This window comes from Saccopteryx bilineata, chromosome 6 (assembly GCF_036850765.1).
Source record: "Saccopteryx bilineata isolate mSacBil1 chromosome 6, mSacBil1_pri_phased_curated, whole genome shotgun sequence".
Taxonomy (NCBI): Eukaryota; Metazoa; Chordata; class Mammalia; order Chiroptera; family Emballonuridae; genus Saccopteryx; species Saccopteryx bilineata.
Window position 1 is genome coordinate 125,972,833 of NC_089495.1, and position 19,605 is coordinate 125,992,437.

General features: G+C 56.6%; 2 protein-coding genes across 11 annotated transcripts in view; one reads left to right on the top strand and one right to left on the bottom strand.

The window, feature by feature from the left end:
* Positions 1–92: 92 nt before the first annotated feature.
* Positions 93–10,542, top strand: ENGASE (endo-beta-N-acetylglucosaminidase). 4 transcript variants are annotated; one of them, XM_066234187.1, is made up of 14 exons: positions 93–316; positions 2,218–2,315; positions 2,468–2,669; positions 3,947–4,095; positions 4,579–4,736; positions 5,258–5,406; positions 5,695–5,857; positions 6,950–7,053; positions 7,216–7,324; positions 7,507–7,697; positions 8,220–8,368; positions 8,844–8,952; positions 9,289–9,403; positions 9,612–10,542. In XM_066234187.1, the coding sequence occupies exons 1-14, from the start codon at positions 231–233 to the stop codon at positions 10,029–10,031; spliced, it is 2,202 nt and encodes a 733-aa protein (XP_066090284.1). In that variant the 5' UTR covers positions 93–230; the 3' UTR covers positions 10,032–10,542. The 4 variants fall into 4 exon arrangements, with proteins under 4 accessions (XP_066090284.1, XP_066090286.1, XP_066090287.1 ...); XM_066234189.1 differs by having other exon boundaries at positions 8,847–8,952; XM_066234190.1 differs by having other exon boundaries at positions 2,248–2,315.
* A 1,597-nt stretch (positions 10,543–12,139) lies between these two features.
* RBFOX3 (RNA binding fox-1 homolog 3) overlaps positions 12,140–19,605 on the bottom strand; it is a 161,874-nt gene continuing 154,408 nt past the window's right edge. For 6 of the 7 annotated variants that reach the window (XM_066235586.1, XM_066235588.1, XM_066235584.1 and 3 more), the window contains 3 exons: positions 18,903–18,973; positions 16,995–17,073; positions 14,295–15,312 (listed from right to left, as the gene is read on the bottom strand). In XM_066235586.1, coding sequence (XP_066091683.1) covers positions 15,268–15,312; positions 16,995–17,073; positions 18,903–18,973 — 195 coding nt within the window. In that variant the 3' untranslated portion in view covers positions 14,295–15,267. Of the gene's footprint in view, positions 13,598–14,294; positions 15,313–16,994; positions 17,074–18,902; positions 18,974–19,605 lie in introns of those variants that run through there. The other variant, XM_066235583.1, reaches the window with a different exon arrangement.

A 19,605-nucleotide genomic window follows, 5' to 3' on the forward strand; every position in this document is an offset into this window, starting at 1 on the left:
CCTGGTTCCGCCCCTCCACGACCCCGCCCCCAGGCCTTCTTCTGGTTATAAAGTCCGGGCGTTTCCGGCACCAGCCCCAAATGCCGGCCTGGTCGTCCGGTGTCCAGTCGGAGCAAGGCATCAACGCTGTGTAGTCCTCATTGGCCGAGGGGCGGCTGCTGGGCGGGCCCAGGCGAACTCGGGCTTGCGATTGGCCGCCGGCGGCAGAGGGTGGCGGGCGCGGCTGAGTCATGGAGGCGCCAGGGGTTCTGAGCGAGTCAAAGCTGCGGGCGCCGACAATCCCGGAGGAGCAGCGGGAGCCGCGGGCGCAGAGAAGGTGTGTGGAAGGACGGGCGCGCAGGCCTTGCGGTCCAGTCCCACGCCCGGACAGCCGGGCCGGAGTCGGTGGGCGCCTGGCCCAGACCCCGACTGGCGTGCAGGAGGGCTCCGGCGCGGAACAGCGGTCTCCGGATCCCACGCCTCCTGTCCGCGTCGGGTTCTGCGCCGGCGGCAAGCCCATCCCGGGACAGAGCGCCTCGCACAGCAGCTGACACCCGGCAGGGTCTCAGCGCCCGGGGCGGCCCGGAGGCAGAGGGGTCCTCGGAGCCTCATCTGTAAAATGAGTTGATTATGTCGACCTCCCTTGGCCGTGGATCTAGGCAAAGAATCCTCGTGTGGCATTTGTCACTGGGGGCCAGCTGGTGTAATTAGGATTGTTGATGTGTTGATGTCCGAGCAGAACAGGAAGAGGTGGCACCTACCGTCCTGAATCGGTAGGGAGGAAGAAGGTTTCAGTAGGTGGAGAATGCGGAGGAGGGTGTTCCAGTTTGAGGGACCAGAATGGCAGAGGCGTGAAAGGGGTGGACATGCCCTTCCTGGTCAGGGCTTTCCTCCTTGTGGAGGCATTGATTTGCTTATCTGGGGGGGGAAAGCTAGGTGCACAGATGTGGCTGCCTTCTGGAAACAGCATCTGTAGCTTTGTTCTTAAACCCAAAGATAGTGAGACTGGTGGGTATTTCAGACTGCACAGCGGTGGAGAGCTAGTGGCTGCTGGCTGGTGGGCAACAGGAGGGTGGTGCGAGTTCGTAATGGAATGTTGCAGTGGCAATTCCACTTGAATGTGTAATCCCTTTTGCCCACCCGTGTTGTTCTCAGGGCCCTAATTCTTTCTGAAGCTCTGGATCAGTAGGGCAGATCCCAAAGAGAGAGCTTTGCCCACAACAATGCAAAGTGGAAGTGGTGTGTTGGCACATGATACACTCTCGTTAACGTAGAAGTGGCCTTGGACTTTGGTGGATTCAGAGAATTTCAGCTTTGAAGCCCTGGGCCAATAAATGCCTTCTCACTGCTGCTCTAAAAATAATATAACTTGTGTGTGTGACAGAGAGACAGAGAGGGACAGATAGGGACAAACAGACAGGAAGGGAGAGATATGAGAAGCATCAGTTCTTCATTGTGGCACCTTAGTCTCCTTTGTTGTTTGCTTTCCCAATGTGCCTTGACACAGGGGCTGCAGCAGAGTGAGTGACCTCTTGCTCAGGCCAGCGACCATGGGGTCATGTCTATGATCCCACTCTCAAGCCAGCGACCTTGCGCTCAGGCTGGTGAGCCTGCGCTCAAGCTGGGGCGACCTTGGGGTTTTGAACCTGGGTCCTCTGTGTCCCAGTCCGACACTCTATCCACTGTGCCACTGACTGGTCAGGCTAAAAATAATATAACTTTTAAAAATGAAAGCTGTTAAATGTATTTATCCAGGTTTTTTTCCAACTTTGTGTACCAATGGTGTTCTTTTTCCCAAGGCGACTCTCCATGACAACCCTATGTTACACTCTTACAGTCCTTCCCTGGGGAGTTGGAGTTTCACAGAACACACTTAGGGAAATGTGGACTATGGAGAAGGCTTGGCCCCTGCTTTCTTAGGCCCTTAAACTTTCTAGTTCTCTGACTGGTCCTGCTCCTTGGCTATATCAAAACCTGTGAGGTGTTTATCTTTGGTCTCTGCAGGATGATGGTTGCGTGGCTCTTTTAGAAGGGAAGGTGTTCATTCACAGCGAGAGCCGTAGGGGTTGCATGTCTGTCCAAGCGGAGGCTGGGACTGTTGCTGCTGTCCTTGGTTTGATGCGTGTTTTCATGCTTTGTAGTTTATAATGTAAGCCAGAGAATAGTTCCCTCTACATGTCTAGATGGGGCCTGTTCCATATGCTTCTAAGGGTTTGTTTTCTTTACTCTTTTATTTAGAAAAAAATTTAAAACTCCCTCTTTGCTTAGAATCGAAGATGATCAAGAGGAAGCAGGCTTTCGTGAAGTGGTCAGTTTCACGCCGGATCCTTTGCCAGGTGAGAAGCACCCAGGTTCTCCATACCATCTCCGAGTTCACCACTGGAGCTTCTGGGCTGGGTTACCCACTTCCTGTCTCAAGTTCTCTCTCAGTTCTTGTCAGAGCATCTTTAATATTCTCATGATTTACATGGCGTCCTCTTTTGACCAGTTAGATACTATGACAAGGACACCACCAACCCCATCAGCTTTTACTTGTCGTCCCTGGAGGAACTCTTGGCATGGACACCCGATGAGGAGGATGGCTTTAACGTGGCCTTGGTACCCTTCCAGTGTCGGCAGCCCCCTCTGAGCGGCCAGAGGCCCCGGACCTTGCTCTGCCACGACATGATGGGCGGGTACCTGGATGACAAGTGAGGACATTATGAGGGTGTCCCCGGCTTTTACATTTTGCTTGCTTTCCTTTGGTGGCCGGCTGGAGGGGAGGGAGGGTGCTGCATGGCAGAAAGAGCCCAGGATAGGGGGCTAGGAGATGACAGGAGAGCAACTTTCACTGCTACATCTGGAAGAAAAGGGGATGGGTTGAGGGTAGCCATGCCTCTGTCAGCTCTGAGACCACCCAGTTCTGCCTGCACCTGCATCTGGTCAGTTAGCCCTCTTCAGACCCTGGCCAGAAACTTGGCTTTTCCCCGATTTCTTGCTTCTCCTTACCTGAGCTCTGGTTCCATCTTGGCCCCGGGCTCTGGTCTTGGATGACTCACATTCCCAAGTGCCCCTCCTGCTCCTAGCCAGGGACATTTCCCCTAGAGTTGTTGCTGCTGTATGAGCTCACAGATCTCCAACATCCAGAACACAGTGTTCGACATGCTGGTTGACAGGAAGGCTTGCATCAGAGCTGGCCACCCAGGTATAGACAGAGGCAGAGGTGGCTGACAGAAGCTTGGGTGCCTTCCACACAGGGACTCTGTTAGGAGGAACTGCTTACCCTGAACAGAGCAGGACCCCCACCCTTGGAACTTTGGTGTGAATCTTTCTTCTCTTTCCTTCTGTTTTGTTATTCTGGACGTCAAGGATCTGATGGCAAAGGCTGCATGGCCTGGTGGAAACATCTTCCTTAAGGCTGATACTCTGGCCCTGGCCAGTTGGTTCAGTGGTAGAGTGTTGGCCTAGAGTATGGACGTCCGGGTTTGATTCCTGGTCAGGGCACACAGAAGTGACCATCTGATTCTCCACCCCTCCCCCTCTCCCTTCTCTCTCTCTCTCTCTCTCTCTCTCTCTCTCTTTCTTTTCTTCTCCTGCAGCCATGGCTCAAGTTAGAGCAAGTTGGCCCCAGGCACTGAGGTGGCTCCACCTCAGATGCTAAAATAAAGTAGCTCAGTTGTTGAGCAACGGCTCTAGATGGGGAGAACATCGCTTGGTAGGGGGGTTGCCTGGTGGATCCCAGTTGGAGCGCATGCAGGAGTCTGTCACTCTGCTTCCCTACTTCTCACTTAAGAAAAAAAAAAAAAAAAAAAAAGTGATGCTGTCGCTGTCAGGATGGTGGCATGGTCTGCACAGGGCTTGGTGAGCAGCAGGCTTTTCGGTAGGTGTGGGTGGACAGGACCGAGGAGAGATATCAGTTGGGGTTGCTCTCTCCACCCAGAGGTTGCCGTGGTTCGGAGTCCTGACTTGGTTCTGTTTCCCTTCCCAGGTTTATCCAGGGCTCGGCAGCACAGAACCCCTACACCTTCTACCACTGGCAGTACATTGACATCTTTGTATACTTCAGCCACCACATGGTCACCATCCCCCCGGTGGGCTGGACCAACACTGCCCACAGGCACGGGGTCTGTGTGCTGGGTAAGGATGTGCCTCTGTCTCAGCCAGACTCCTTGGCACGCCGGCCAGGTGACCTGGTGATGATGGGGCTGGACTCTGCTTCTAGTGAGTAGAGTGTTTTACCTGGGGGCTACCTTCATAGGTTAGGACGGGAGTGCCGACTTGTTCTGGAAAGGATAGTAAATGTCTTTAGCTTTGCAGGCCACTGGGATGCTGTTGTAGCTGCAGATGACAGTAGCATCCACAGATGACAGGCAAGCAGATGGTGGCTGTGTCCCAGTAAAATCGTGTTTATAAAAACACATGGTGGCTGACTCCTAGATATAGCACCGTTTCTCAAGCCTTCACCTGTATCTGGCCCTTTACTGACCTGTTTATTGGCTGGGCGCCGCCCCCAGGGTGTCTGAGTCACAGCTGGACATGGACACAGTGCGGCTGCTAGTGCGGGAACCTGACAGCATGGGATGCTCCCACGCCTAACTCCACTTCCCTTCTGCCCTGTAGGCACTTTCATCACTGAGTGGAAAGAAGGTGGACAGCTGTGTGAAGCCTTCCTGGCTGGGGACGCGCACTCGTACCGGGCGGTGGCGGATCAGCTTGTCCTGATGACCCAGTTTTTGCACTTCGATGGCTGGCTGGTCAACATTGAGAACTCTCTGAGTGTGAGCATGGTCTTTCTCACAGTGCTGGTCCAGCCATGCTCCTGCTGCCACGGGGCATCCCTCCATCATGTCCTTGTTCTCATCCTCCCCTCGCCTGAATGCAGGCCGGCTCCCTCTTGCAGCAGCTGGAGCTGCTTCTCACTCCCCAGTGAGAGCTAGCTCCCATTTGTGTTACCTGGAGACTGAACCTTCACCATCACCGCATCCAGAAACCTTGCATATTTGAGCTCTGCTTCTCTGTCTCCTGTTCCTGCTTCATCTCTGCTTGGCTCGGGCTGCATGTGTGACTTCCTCGTGTGACACACTCCTTTCTCATGGTGTTTAATCTTTTCCTGACTTCTGTGTCCGTGTCCTTCCAGCTTCAGAAAGGAAAGCTGGACCCTCCCTCTGACTGTAGGGTTGAGTGGCTTCCAGGATCATGGCTTTTTTGGTGGCATTAAGTGTCCTGTCTGCCCTGTGCCAGGCATAGGGTAACCCTCTCTGGGCCTCACTGGGGGTCTTGTCTCCCTCCCTGTCTGCAGCCAGCTGCCGTGGGGAACACGCCCCACTTCCTCCAATACCTGACGACTCAGCTTCATCAGCAGGTCCCAGGGGGCTTGGTGCTCTGGTATGACAGTGTGGTGAGCAGCGGGCAGCTCAGATGGCAGGATGAATTGAACGAACACAACAGGTGAGCCCACAAGCAGGTGCCATTTCACACATGGCAGCCTGGGGTAAAGTGGGAGGAGGCAGAGAGCTCTCTGGTCACCTGGCCATCAGCAGGTAGAGTCAGTATCTGGTTGGCCAGGCACTATGCTGCAGCTTGTAGGTCCTGGTCTGTGGGCTGGGCCTCTGCTCTCGGTCCTAGAGGCAGCTGTGGTCTGTGGTCATGAGTGGGTGCAAGTGCTGGGAGGGGCTAGAAGGTGGAGCCCGCAGGATGGGTGCCCAGTCCCTCATCCCGGCCCTTGCCACCTCACAGAGTGTTCTTTGATTCCTGTGACGGCATCTTCACCAACTATAACTGGGGGGAGGAGCACCTGGAGCGCATGCAGGGTCACAGGGAGCGTCTGGCTGACATCTACGTGGGAGTGGACGTGTTCGCTCGTGGGCATGTTGTAGGGGGCCGATTTGACACCAACAAGGTGGGTGGTGGCCCTGGAGCCTGGGGTGTGGAGCAGTGGCTGATCCCTGCCCACCAGGCCATTTCCCAATGTAGCTTCCACTTGTGGCCGTCGATGGGACTACAGGGGACGAACCTGAATAGCTGAGTGGAGCTGGGAGGGAGAGGGCAGTTCCAGCCTCCCCTTCCAAGCCATGTCTGGACACTGGTGTGTCCGGGTGCACCCAGCATCCCTGGCTGTTGTCTCCCTAGTCGCCTTCCCTGAGGCCTTGTTTGCTGGGGAACTTCATTCCCATCTCATCTCAAGGGAAAGACAGGTGGCAGTTACTCTTCCCAGAGTGGGGAGACTGAGGCACCCAGACACATCAGTAACCTGTACTGAGGCCAAGCTGTGCCCTAAAGTCCTAACTCCCACCCATTTCTATAGTCAGGTAGTACTCCTACAGAGGTGCGGACACACCTGTGCTGACTGGTCTCTCTTACCCCCTTTTGGACAACATACTTTGAAGGACACTGAGCTAGCATCTCAAACCGTTGGTGACTCAGGGACGCTGGAGTCACATCATGGTGCTTCCTTGTATGGGCAGCTCAGGGTGACAGACTGAGGTGAAACCCCCACAGATTGGGAGCTGCTGGTGTAATAACTAGTGAGGCTTTCTGGCAAGTTGAGTGATGTCGGCAGTGAGGAGAGAGATGGGGGGGCACCATGCTGGAGGACCTGCTGTGGGATGAATAGTCAGCCTGTCTCCTGGGCTGTCAATCCTGCCCCTTGCTGGGCGCCACAGGGACGCGCTCACTCATTAATTGAGTTTAAGTGATTAAATTAATCCAATTACCGAAGATTCTCTCCACCACCAACCCACTCTGCCATGAGTCTGATAACATAATGGGAGGTGTAGTGAGAGAGACAGCCTGTGAGCACCCCACCTGAAGATCCCTGCCCACGAGGCCATTTCCCACTGTAGCGCCGACTTGTGGCCATCGATGGGACTACAGGGGACGAACCTGAATAGCTGAGTGGAGCTGGAGGGCAGTTCCAGCCTCCCCTTCCAAGCCATGTCTGGACACTGGTATGTCCGGGTGCACCCAGCATCCCTGACTGTTGTCTCCCTAGTCGCTGGAGCTGATCCGGAAGCATGGGTTCTCGGTGGCCCTATTTGCACCTGGCTGGGTGTATGAGTGTTTGGAGAAGACAGATTTCTTCCAGAACCAGGACAGGTGAGTCCTGCCCAACCCAGGGGCTGAGTATCAGCTGATGGCAGCGAGGGGACTCAGGCAACTTTGCTTTCTTGAAGTAGCTTGGGCATGGCTCTCAGGAGCTGGTTAAGGCAGGAAGAGGGGCTCCAACTTCAGCTGTGGCCTCCCCGCCTTTTTCTGCAGGTTCTGGAGTTTGCTGATGCGCTACCTGCCCACCCATAGCATCTGCTCCTTGCCCTTTGTCACTTCTTTCTGCCTGGGCATGGGGACTCGGAGAGTCTGCTATGGCCAGGTGTGTGAGTCACCATGCTGGATGACTGGGGACATGGGATTCCTAGCTGTGCCACATATGGCCAAGGGGCCTGGGGGCCCTGGGAGAGGGTGGTGGCGGTTCTGCTACCCCTGTCACTTGTCACTTCCATGCACACCCTCTTTCTGCCTGCAGCCCGCCTCCAATCCCACTTTTTTTCCTAGGAGGAGGCGGTGGGGCCCTGGTACCACCCAGGCGCCCAGGAAATCCAGCCTCTGTTTGGGGAGCACAGGCTGGAAGGGGATGGCCGGGGCTGGGTGAAGATGTACAGCTGCCTGGTAGACGCCTGGAATGGGGGCAGCTCCCTGGTCATCCAGGGGGTGATTCCGCCTGAAGTCCAGCACATGGCTGTGAGGTGGGTGTGTGAGCAGGGAGGAGATGGGGAGGAGTCATATGCTTCTCCATCATCCATCTCTACTGGTGTAATGGGACAGATGGTGTGGAGGCCGGGGAGGACAGAGGATAGACTGAGATTTGTTTTATTGTGGTAAAAAGCACATTACACACAATTGGCCATCTGAACCAGGTTTGAGTGGGAAGCATGGTAGTGTGAACTGTGTGCCCATCGCTGTGCAGCCAGCCCCTAGTACTTGTCATTTTGCAATGCTAAGACTGTCCCCATTGGGAACAACCCCTCCTCCAGCCTTGGCACCACACCCATTTTCTGTTCCTGTGATTTTTTCTGACTCCTTTAGTTTCCTTGTATATGTAGGACTTCAAAACTAAGACTTTTCAGCCACAAGGGGATCTGGCCTTGGCAGGATGCCCAAACTCCCTGCTCTTGGAGGGAGAGGATGGCAGTGTGACCTGGAGCCCCCCCCCCCAGGGTTCCTCAGCATGCTCTCTGTGGCCTCATCACAGCACCTTCCTCCTCCAGGTTATTCTCCCTGCAGGTCCCAGTGCCACCCAAAACCTTCCTGTCCCTGGTGTATAAGCTTGAAGGGCCCTCGAATGTCACAGTGGCTTTGGAGCTCACCACAGGGGATGCAGACAGCTGTCATGTTGGTGGCATCTCAGCACTGAATGGTGAGGGGAAGGGGTTGGCTCCTGCCTTCCTTCCAGGGCTCTCCCCCTTCTAGGGGTACCTCAGGGAGGGGGAGTCCGGAAAGGTGCCCGGGATGTGCAGGGGCACTGGTGTTGGCAGTGGTGGGCAGTCCTGCCTCTCTGGTTGATGGCCTCACTGTGATCCAGCTCTGGGTGGGGACATTCACCTCTCAACCAAATCCTCTGGCTTGTAGTTACCCTCAGGGAGTGTGCCTCCTGCTGACAGTGGCACTGAGAGGGGGAACATCCCAGGGGTCAGGGAGAGACTACGAGACTGAGGTGGTGGCTAGTCCTGGGCATCCATCTGCCTATCTGCCTCCTTTCTACCCTGATCTCTCCCTGAGACCTCAGCCTGTCCTGGCAGGCCATGGGGCCACCAGGGGGTCTTGCCCAGTCTCCAGGCCCCCTGCTTTTCTGTAGTTGCTCTCTTTCTCAAGTCCCATGTCTCCTCCCTTAGCAGAAACAAGACCCAGGCACAGTCCCCGACCCCTCCGGGTGCCCCCTACCAAGCTGGCCAGATGGGCGGCTCGCTGTGGCCAGCAGCTCAGCGGGGGCTGGGTCCAGCGGTGAGTCCCTCTCCTTCCTGGTGAATCCCACACAAGGGACAGCCACACTGTGGTGGGGACTTGAGGAGTAAGCGGCCCTCTGTTGAGAAACCCCAGAACTAGAGGGATGGCAGGACCCTGGACTGACCACCCGAGTTTCAGTACTCCCAGAAACAAGCCAGGACATTCACTGGGAGCAGGAGTGATCATGCCTTAGGTGCAGGGCTCCCCACTGGCCACAGGGCTCACTGTGGGCTGGGTCTGCCCTCCCGCCGGCACGGAGGCCTCTGAAAAGCCTGCTTTGGTGGCTCAGAGCCGAGGCGGTGCCACCCCAATGACTCACCCGTTTGTTCTCAGCTGCTACGAGCTGAGCCTACGGGGCTGCCTTCTGCAGGACCTCTTCGTGAGCTTCTCGCGGCCTCCAGGCAGCCAGGACGAGCAGAGCTTTGTCTGTCGCCTGGGGGAGATCCAGGTCAGGTGTCCAGGGGATACTTCCCTCAGATTCGACTGAGGTATCTGTCCCATTGCTGGACAGGCGGAATGCCGCCTGAGCTGAGCACCTGTCCCCTCTCCTCCAGCTCAGAGAGGTGGGGTGGGGGTGTCAGGAAGTAGGGATGTACGGGGCAGCACTTCAAACCGTGGTGGGCTGTCCAGCTGTGTTGAGCCTTCTCTCCTTTCAGGTGGTGGATGCTTCTAGCCTGCTGAGCCCTCTGCCCCAGGTGCAGGCTGTCTGCGTGTCACGGGTGCACTGGCAGCAAGTGGCCTCGGAGGGGGCAGATACCTCCGCTGGGCTTCGGCTCAGCTGTACCCTGCACTGGTCCTACCTCCTGCCCCACGTCCGATGCTTCCGGATCCACTGTTGCCGTGAGACAGGATGTGGCCCTTCTGGTAGAGGGCCCCTAGAGCCAGAGAAGCCCATGTTCCTGGGCCTGGCTTTTGTCAACCAATACCGGATCGTGGACCTGGCAGTGGCAGAGGTTGGGCCTGGCCAGGACGGCCGTGTGGAGTTCCTGGTGGAGCCTGTGCCCAGGGAGGGGTTCCTGGTGCCCCAGGCCGAGTGGGGCAGGGCGACTGTGCTCTACTCCATGCCCAGTACGTGAGCGGACGTCGACACCAGCTCGCATTGCACGGCCGAGCTTCTTTCATGCTTGGGCTGCAGACTGCAGACAGCGGCCGGAGACCCAGGTCCTCTGGCTTTTGGGATGGGAGCACTGAAGAGTCAGTTTGCTCGATGATGATTCCCTGGAGTGTGTGGACCCCTGTCTTTGTCCATTCTGTCTCTGTGGTACACAGTTCCTGAAGAAAAGTGAAAGGATTTGGGAAGGTTGAGTCCAGAAAATTCCATAAAGGGACTTTCCTAATAGGCTTATGCTTAGGATGGTAACCTTTCATTCCACAGATGGACAATTAGAAATGAGCTTGGCCCTGGCTGGCTTGCTCAGTGGATAAAGTGTCTTCCTGGCACGCCAGAGATCGTGGGTTTGATCCTGGTTGGGGTCACGTATGAGAAGCAAGCAGTGAATGCACAACTAAATGGAACAGCGAGTTGATCTTCTCTCTCCCTTTCTCTTTCTCAAATCAATGGAAAAATAAAAATTTTTTTAAAAGCGAGTTTAAATTGTGGCAGGAAGGCTCCGGAGTAGGCTGTAGGGACATTTTTGAGGGTATAGACTGCTAGTAGAGACTGTGGGGGATGAAGTGAGGGTGGGCACAGGGAGCTCCTGGGAGGTGATCCTTGGGGACTTGCCTGCTTCTCCTTAGCTGTGGGAGCCCAGGGCTAGGCTGAGATGGTGGCACTGCCCCCTGGAGAGGAGGTTGCTGCAGGCCAGACCACCTCTTCTGGCTTTCCCAATTTGTTGCTCTGCTGGTTGGGGCCAATTTCTGGAGCGTTCCCATTGGCCTGTGTCCTGCTTTGTCTCTCTGGAGTCACAGGTATGGGCGAGGCTGGCATGGGGCCGTTTGTGCCCCTGGGCTCTGCCTCCTGGGTTGGGGAGCAGTGCTGTTGGCAGCGCAGTCAGCAAACTTGAGTTTGCGCTGTAGTGAGGGAAGAGGCCACCAGGCGGCAGTGCATCTGCTGTTCCGCGGCTGGAGCCCAGCGGCATAGGGAGGGGTGCAAAGGCCAGCCAAGCTTGAGCCTGCGGGACAGTGGAGGGGCTTCCAGGAAGACTGGTGTCTACCTGCCCTGCTTCCACAGGTGCCTGCAGTCCTCTTCCATAGCACAACATGGGCATCTCGGGTTCCGCATCTCTCCTAATTGGGAACATTTTTCATGTCCCACACGTGTGGTGCTGCAGACAGGAAGGTACCCGTTCCGGCCCTGAGGAGCTCTGAGCCTTTCTCATTCTGAACCAGGCAGCTCTTGGCCTTTGTGCCCAGAGGTCAGAGCCGGCCCTGCAAGCCAGCTGGGCGCCCAAAGTGAGCACGACAGCTGGAACTTCTTTCATGAAGCCACCCTCCCCCTTTTTAAAGTGATGGTTTCTCTGAATATTTTATGCAGAGAAGGGAAAATTTATAGTGGCAATTATTTTCTCACAGTCTGTTAGCAAGCAATTTGAAGTAAGGGGGCTCAGCGTGGTGGAGGTGCACCGCCATGTTCCCCAGGAGCGTGGTCCCTAGTCCCACCTCCAGTCAAGGCAGGGAAATTAATATGTCAGCACTTAAGCCCATACCTTCCCAACCTCCCCTCCCACCCCCCGCCATGGGTGTAATCGCTCTGAAATAAAGACCCGACATTGTGAAAATGAAGAACTCAAGTCTGAGAAGTAGCATGGGCTCTGTGGGTGTCAGAGTTTGGCCCTGTCCCAGGCCCAAGGCTGTTAAACTCTTAGTCGGAGTCTGCTGCTTCCCTTCCTGGTTCTCCCTCTTCCCGGGTGGGATGGTGTCCACTCTCCTCCAGGCCAGCCTCCCAGGAATGGGGGCTCACACAGATGGAAGCAGGGGGCTTACCCCAAAGCAGCTCCTCGGTGCTGTGGGCCAGATTATAGAGACTTCCTCTCCAGCATCACTGACAGTGCTCACCTGCATTCTCTCTCTCTCTCACACCCCCCCCCCCACTCCCAGGACCCCAGCTCGGAGGCCAGGGAGGGCTGTGTGAGCACAGGAGCACCGGCCCGGCCTGGCCTGGCCTGGCGTGGGAGTGGACAGTCTGGACGAGAGGCTCGGGGGTGGTAAGATCTTTCTTAGACTCCCTTAGGCCACCTGGGACCAACTGCTAGTCTTCTGGCGCCCTCCACCCTGTGCCTGGGAGCTGCCAAACCAAGAGAGCTGTCCTAGTTTGAAGAAAGAAATCTTTATTAATAACCTTAATAATAATACTGTTAATTTGAATGGTCACACCTGGGAAGCATACAGAATGGTAAGAAAGGAAGCAAGGGCCTGGCTGCAGTCCTGGGGGGCCGGGAGTACGCAGCTGCTGCGAGAAAAGGGTCCAGCACGGCAGATGCTCTGTACAGGGATGGGTGGGCGGGGCTCTGTACAAGGGGAATAGAAAAGGAGTCTCGCTTCAGGAGCTGATGCAGAAATAGAAAGTGAGGTGTCGTCCTTTACTTTTTAAGTTTCACTAGACAGTAGTGAAGGCATGTTGGGAGCCTGGATTTTTAAAGTTTTTTTGCTGCTGCCCCAACTCCAGCTATCTGCCTGGCCAGTGGCTTTTCCTGCTACCTGCTGTCTGCTGCCCCACCCCCCAGACCTTCCCGGTGTCCCCTGCTCCCCTTGCTCTGGCCTGGCCATCTAGAGCCGTCATTGCATCTAGACCTGTAGCACCATGACTCCCAACCTCATGTGCAGCCAGGTGCTGGCCGGCCTCTCGACTCCCTTGTAGGACAGCCTTCTGCAGGGCAGCAGCAGGCAGGGTTTATACCAGCATGCACCACGAGGTCAGCTGTCTCTCCCACAGACCAGGCTCAGGGCCTCCAGAAAGGGGCCCAGACACAGCCTCTCAGAGCAAGTCCTTGGTCTCAAGTGTCCACCACTGTCCCACATTCTTAGGTACAGGAGTCAATCCTGGCTGGGGAGCCTGGGAACCCCTCATTTGGAGATAGGTATGCCTAGCTGTCCCATAGTTCTGGAAACATGTCAGCCCTTGGTGTTGGGGTAAGACCCCAGGACTGCTGGTTGGACACAGCCTCAGTGGACTGTAAACGCCTTCCCCAGGTTTGCAGGACATGGGAATTGGTGGCATGGCATTGGTGGTGGTGGGGAGCTGGGGTCCAGAGAGCATGACACAGGGTGACTGGGCAGGGGCCGAAACCAGAACCCTGGGAATGAGAAGCTGCCCCCTCCCCGCGCCCACCCCGGCCCAGCCACCCCTCCACGGCACAGTTGGCAACAAAGGTCAAGTCCTGCTGGCCCACTCTTCCCGGCGAGGCCCGTGGCCCCTCCACTGCAGGCCCCACACTGCCTTGGGAGTGGGGGCCAGGAAAGGAAGACTGGATAGAAAACAGAGGCCTGCTCCCTCTCGCTTGCCCCCGGGGCGGGCGGACATGCTCCTTGCTGCGGCGCCCTGGCACGCAAGACTGGACGTGGTGGATGCGTCTTGGTTTGGTTGTTTTTTGTTGTTGCTGCTTGGATCTTAACATCTTTTTGTGTTTTATGTTTTGTGATTTTTTTTGTTTGTTTTTTTGTTTTTGCCCTTCGTAGTCCAAGAAGGAAACGGTGGACGCTTTCACTACAACAGAAACAGAAAGGGACTTGCAGTTTCGCAGAAGCAACTGCAGGCGTGCAGTGAGGACCGGGCCCAAGACCCTGTGGGGTAGGAGGGCGGCCATTAAGCATGCACCCTTAAGTCCTAGCACACCCCCCACACCCATCACTCCCCCACCCCCACCCAGCTTTCAGGACCCGTCATCTCTGCTGAGCTGGAGTTAAGAGGGGATGTCTGTCTTCCAGGGCAGAGGGCAGTGGGAATGGAGGAGCTACAGGGAGCCTGGCAGAAGATGGGCTCTGCTGAAGTGGGCAGGGGCCTGGCTGGCTGCAGTAGGAAGGCGGAGGTCAGGGTGGGGTGGATGGCCAGGGGGGTGATGGGGAATGAGGCAGCTGCAAAGGCGGTTCTCTGGGCAGTGGGAGGTGTGGTGGATGGCACCCTGGGCATGATCTGCCCACTGTACCAGCAAGGAACCTATGCCCCGGCTGGCAGGGACCCATGCCTGTTAGCTGGCCATCGGCTGGAAGCTCAGCTTGGCACTTTTGGATTTCCTTGGTCCATGCCACTTTTTCCTGTAATGAAGGTGCTGGTGGCAAGGGCCTGGCCTGTCTGGGGGACTCCTCTGGAAGCTCCTTAGGCTGCAGCACCCCCACCCCCAGCATCTCCTCCCAGAGCCCACAAGCCCTGGGAATGGTGCGAGCTCCCAGGGACAGAGCTGAGCATGGTGCCCCTCTAGAGGAACAGCTAACATGGGGCAGGGGACGCTAGCCTGCCAGCGAGGCCTGAGTTGGGCATCACCCTGCTCCTGACCTGCTGCCCCCGGAAGCAGACCCAGGTACAAAGGTGTGTCTGAGTTCAGGAAAGGGAAGGAGGCACCATGGCTCCAGAACGAGCAGCAGGGACAGGCTGGCTGGGACCCCATCTCAGGGAGGACAGAAGGCCGTGGGGCACTGCAGGGGGGCACAGCTGTCAGGCTACCAGACCTTCTGGTAGGGACATTTCTTCCTTCACTTTGACTTCTTACAACAGAGGCTAAGGAACCTCTGAGACTGGTGTGGCTCCTGCAGGACTGGCAGGAACATCCAAAAACTTTAATCAGCAAGTTAGTCTCAGCTGGATGGGAGAGAGGGGCAGAAACGCTGCCCTGTGACTAGCTGAGTAAAGGGAGCATTGTTGAGGCTGTGAACCCACTGACGGTAGTGGACGGCAGCCCCTTGCTGCCAGCATCCCAGGGGAGGAGCAAGGACTGTGGCCGGGTTGGCTGGGGGGGGGGGCTTCCTGGCACAGGCATCTTCTGTGGCTCTGTAGACCCTGAAGACAGGAGTGGGTCACCCTCATGGGTGTGGGTCTATTGCTAGCTTTCAGGGAGGGGTTCTCTGCCCAACCTAGACCCTCCCCCTATGTGCATACCGTACCTGAAATGGCTGGGGGGGGCACAACATCAACAAGGTCAAAATAGGAACCAAGATTTCAGACACACAGGGGTACCAGGGTCAAAGACACGCACACCATCGTGGGGGGAGCCCAGCTGGCTGGAGGTAAAACCTATGGACTTTAGCGTTGCAGAGGTCAGCAGTGTGTGTCGCTGACCGGGAGGGGCGCACTGTCCTCCTGGTGGCTGTGCCTGGCTTTGGACTGCTGGGTTTGGTGTGTACTAGACAGTCTGTGAATGCTGTTAGGGGCTGGGCCTCTTGCTAGTAGGGGGTGAAGCGGCTGTACCCTCCTCGGCAGAGGCTAGCCTGCAACATCAAAGATGAAAAACAGCCAATCAGTACCGCCTTTTGGTTGGGAGGAAAAAGCAAAAAAAAAAAAAAAAAAAAAAAGATAAGGAAAAAAACCCCAAGAGAGAAACAGCTAACTCCCATGTTCTGCCCCCTCATGGTTTGCCTTGAGGAGAATGGAGGTGGTTGTCATGGCAGCAGGAGGGGCTCTGGGCCTGTTTCTGATGTCATGGTGACCTCAGGGCCAGGATGCTTGGGTCTGCAGCCACCATGCTTCTGGATAACAAGGTGTGAGATGGCTCCTGGGGACTCTCTTGGCTCAGGCCTGGACCATCATCGCCTCTTCGTTCTTCATCGGTCTGAGTGAGAGCCCCCCCCTCAGCACCCCAGGGCTACTGTGGGACAGGGCTGAGTGCCTCCACATATGGGAAAGATGGAGAGACCTCCTGCCAGGGTTCCCCTAGCTGTGGTTCTTCCAGGAGGGCCTGTGCCTGCTTTCCTCACTCCTGGAGCTTTCTGGGGGCACCAGGGTCCTGTGCTTCTGTCTGTTGGGAAAGAAAACTCTTTGGCATTCTTATTTGCCGCTGGGTTGGGGAGGTGTCCACAGGAACCTCCCACTCTACCCACCAGTTTTGCCAGGCACAGCAAGAGAAGAAAAATTGAGGGAAAAATAAGAAATCTTAAAAAGAAAAAAGAAAAGATAAGAGGGAACCTTCTGTGAATGAACGGAAGCCGTTAGCTAGGCGGAAGGCGATCAGATCCTGGGCCTGCAAGCCACAGGCTGGGGCCTCCATCCAGGAGGGGGTGGCCCCCTGGGGCCGGGTCCTCTGACTGCCAGCAGTCACCACAGGCTGCTCGGGATGTCTGAGGCAGGTCAAAAGTCAAAAAAGACAAAACAAAAAATGGGAGGGAATAATCAAAACCAAAGGAGATGAAAAAAATCCATATTGGCTCTGAACCTCCTCCCTGCTTACCCTCCCAAAACATTTTCATCTTTGATGCTGGATGTCAAGCTAGCTAAAAACCGACATGAATGGCCCCGAGGTGGGGGGCAGGGTGGGAATGGGAAGTTGGTGTCCAAGAGAAGCAGATTTCAGGGTACAGAGTGAGCAGGCCTGTACGTGTTGATAGCTGGCCACATGTGCACACACGTGAGTGTGCGCGCGTGCACACACACACACACACACACACACATGGGCCCACCAAGAGCGCACCCCCTCTCTTCCCTGCACCACGCTGGCAGAGACTGAGGACAGCAGGCCCCATTTCCCCAGGACAGGACCTCCAACCTGGGAGCCAGGGGCTTGAGTGAGGCACAGAGGGCAGCCTCAATGTGAGGAAAGGCACAGCAAGGGGTGACAGGACACAGAGACCATGGCATGGACACACCCACATGAGGAGAAGAGGGGCCCTGCCTGTCACTGGAGCCACAGCTGGAAAGGTCCGGTGGGTTTGCTTGCTGGGAAGGCAGGGCCGGGCAGGACTTTAGTTGCCACACCAGGATGCTTCCCAGAGGGCCTGGCATCATTACCAGGTAGTTGATTTTCTGGGCAGACCTGCCTCTTCCTAACTCCACAAAGGCACAAATGGGCAAGTCCCCTCCCTCCACAACTCAAATTCAGGCCTTGGTCCTTCTGGCCACCAGGCCTGATGCACTGGTCTGAGGTCTGGGCTGTTCTCCTCAGGGCCTGCCTCCTTACCATGGTTCCGATGCTGTAGGTTGCCGCGGGGCCGATGGTGTGGTGGTAGGGGTCAGCAGCCGCATAGACTCGGCCGTAACTGGGGAGACAGCACAAGAAGCGGTGTGGAAGAGAGGGGGACAGGTGAGGGGTGGCCACATGTCTCCCACTGCCTCTCTGACATTTCCTGAGCATCCTCCGCACAGTCCTCTCCCCCACCCCCGCCGTGTGCCCCCTTCGCTGTCCTTCCTGCCTGTTTGGAAGGAAGTGTCTGGAACACAGCTGGCTACCCTCTCAATACAGACCTATCAAGTGCTGACCTGATGGGGAACCTGCCCTATCAAGTGCTGACCTGATGGGGAACCTGCCCTATCAAGTGCTGACCTGATGGGGGACCTGCCCTACTGGGTGCTGACCTGAAGGGGGACCTGCCCTATCAAGTGCTGACCTGACGGGGGACCTGCCCTACTGGGTGCTGACCTGATGGGAGACCTGCCCTACTGGGTGCTGACGTGATGGGGGATGGGGAACCTGCCCTACTGGGTGATTACCTGATGAGGGACCTGCCCTACTGGGTGCTGACCTGATGGGGGACCTGCCCTACTGGGTGCTGACCTGACGGGGGACCTGCCCTATTAAGTGCTGACCTGATGGGGGACCTGCCCTACCGGATGCTGACCTGACAGGGGACCTGCCCTATCAAATACTGACCTGATGGGGGACCTGCCCTACTGGGTGCTGACCTGATGGGGAACCTGCCCTATCAAGTGCTGACCTGACGGGGGACCTGCCCTACTGGGTGCTGACCTGACAGGAGACCTGCCCTATCAAGTGCTGACCTGATGGGGGACCTGCCCTACTGGGTGCTGACCTGACAGGAGACCTGCCCTATCAAGTGCTGACCTGATGGGGGACCTGCCCTACCAAGTGGCACACAGAAAAGCAAAGGGTCCTCACAGAGCTTGTGTGGAGGAAGAAACCTTGATTTCCAGAAAGAATGGGACCAAGTTTAGGGAAGGAGTTCAGATAAGGGAGGGAAGACCCAGGGCAAGGGGGGGCATGGGGGGCGGGGACTTTGCTACCCAGGAGGCAAGTGACACTGTGCCCACTTTGATGGTCTTCCTCTTAATTTATTTTGCCTGTGAAATACCTGCTTCTTAGAGGATGGGGCTGGGCTGTGGGGCCTGTTGTGTGCTTGACAAAACACACACACCTGAGCCACCAGCGAGTGTGAGGAAGATGTGTGGGTCCTGGGCGGGCCACCTGCCACCTGCCGCCTGCCACAGGGAGGGCAAGGGGGCCCCCAGGCCAGAGCCAGTGCCATGGACAAGAGCAACATCTGTCTTCCATGAGTGTCCACCATGTGCCCAGCACAAGGACTCGCACCCTTCCCAAGCAGGAGCTCTGTGGCCAATAGGCCGAGTGCCCACAGGGAAAACTGCCAGGTTGGGACATTACTGGGCAACCCTCAGGACCTGACCACAAAACACACAGCGCCACCCACTGGCCTCTGAGTGTGCTCACTTCTGGGTAGAGACCCCTCTCCCCAGCCCCCATCTTATCACACCGCCAGGAGGAGGCAGATGGGCACAATCTGCCCTTCCTGGGAGCCCTGAGAATGTCAGAGGGTGCGGGGCAGAAGCCAATGCTCCGGATTACCTCTAGATTGGGGCCTAGAGCATGGGGGAAGGAGCTGTCTGCTATCTGAGAACTGAGGGGAGAACAGCCTCTCCATTGTGCAAGCAGGAAGTGATTACATAAATTGGAGGGATTGCTGTTTTGGGGTCTCCAAGCACATTCATACCTACGCTCCTCTGTCCAGGCCCTGCGCCCACTAGGGGGACGCATCCCCAGGCCCCTGTGGGTAAGGCTTACTGTCGGTCTGAGCCCAGCCCAGTACGGACCAGTCCATCACCTCCCATGTGGTACCTGTCACTGTAGGCTGCTGCCGCTGCTGCTGCTGCTGCTGGCTGAGCGTATCTGTAGGCTGCATAGCCTCCCTACAGGGTAAGGGGGAGGGGGAGACACACAGGGGCTTAGTGGGGGGTACACAGCCTTTCAGCCTTCACCTTGGCCGGTTAGCAGGTGCAGGCCTGGAGGCATCTAGCTTGCAGTCTAATGGAAGTCCGAGGACTGCACACTGCCCAGTAGCATGTTTCGAGGTGAGGCAGGGTGTCCATTCACTTCATTTGTTCGTTCACACACCGAGTCTTGCATTCAACACACACAGGTGGACACTAATGACACGCCTGGCCATGTGCAAGGCTTTAGCACACTGTAGGTGCCCATAGACCTATACCAGGCCAGCGAGCCCGACTTAGATGCTGACAGACATGGGGAACCCATGGCTGACTCTGGGTGCCATCCTGAATAGTGGGAAGGGTGAAGGGCAAAGGGCATTGGCTCAGACCATGCCTTGACCCTGGCACAAATGGATCTTGTGCTGGGCCAGGTACGTGTGTGAGGTGGGGGTCTTCAGCAAGGGCCCTGAGCTAAAGGAAGCAGTGAATTCAGCCCCATGAAGAAAGAGAGAAGAGAGAACCCCCCTCCGCCCAAAGGTCTGCCTTTGAGCTCCTATTTCTGGGTCTCTCCCAGGGCGTTGCCTCTGGGACTCCCTCAGGGTGCCCAACAT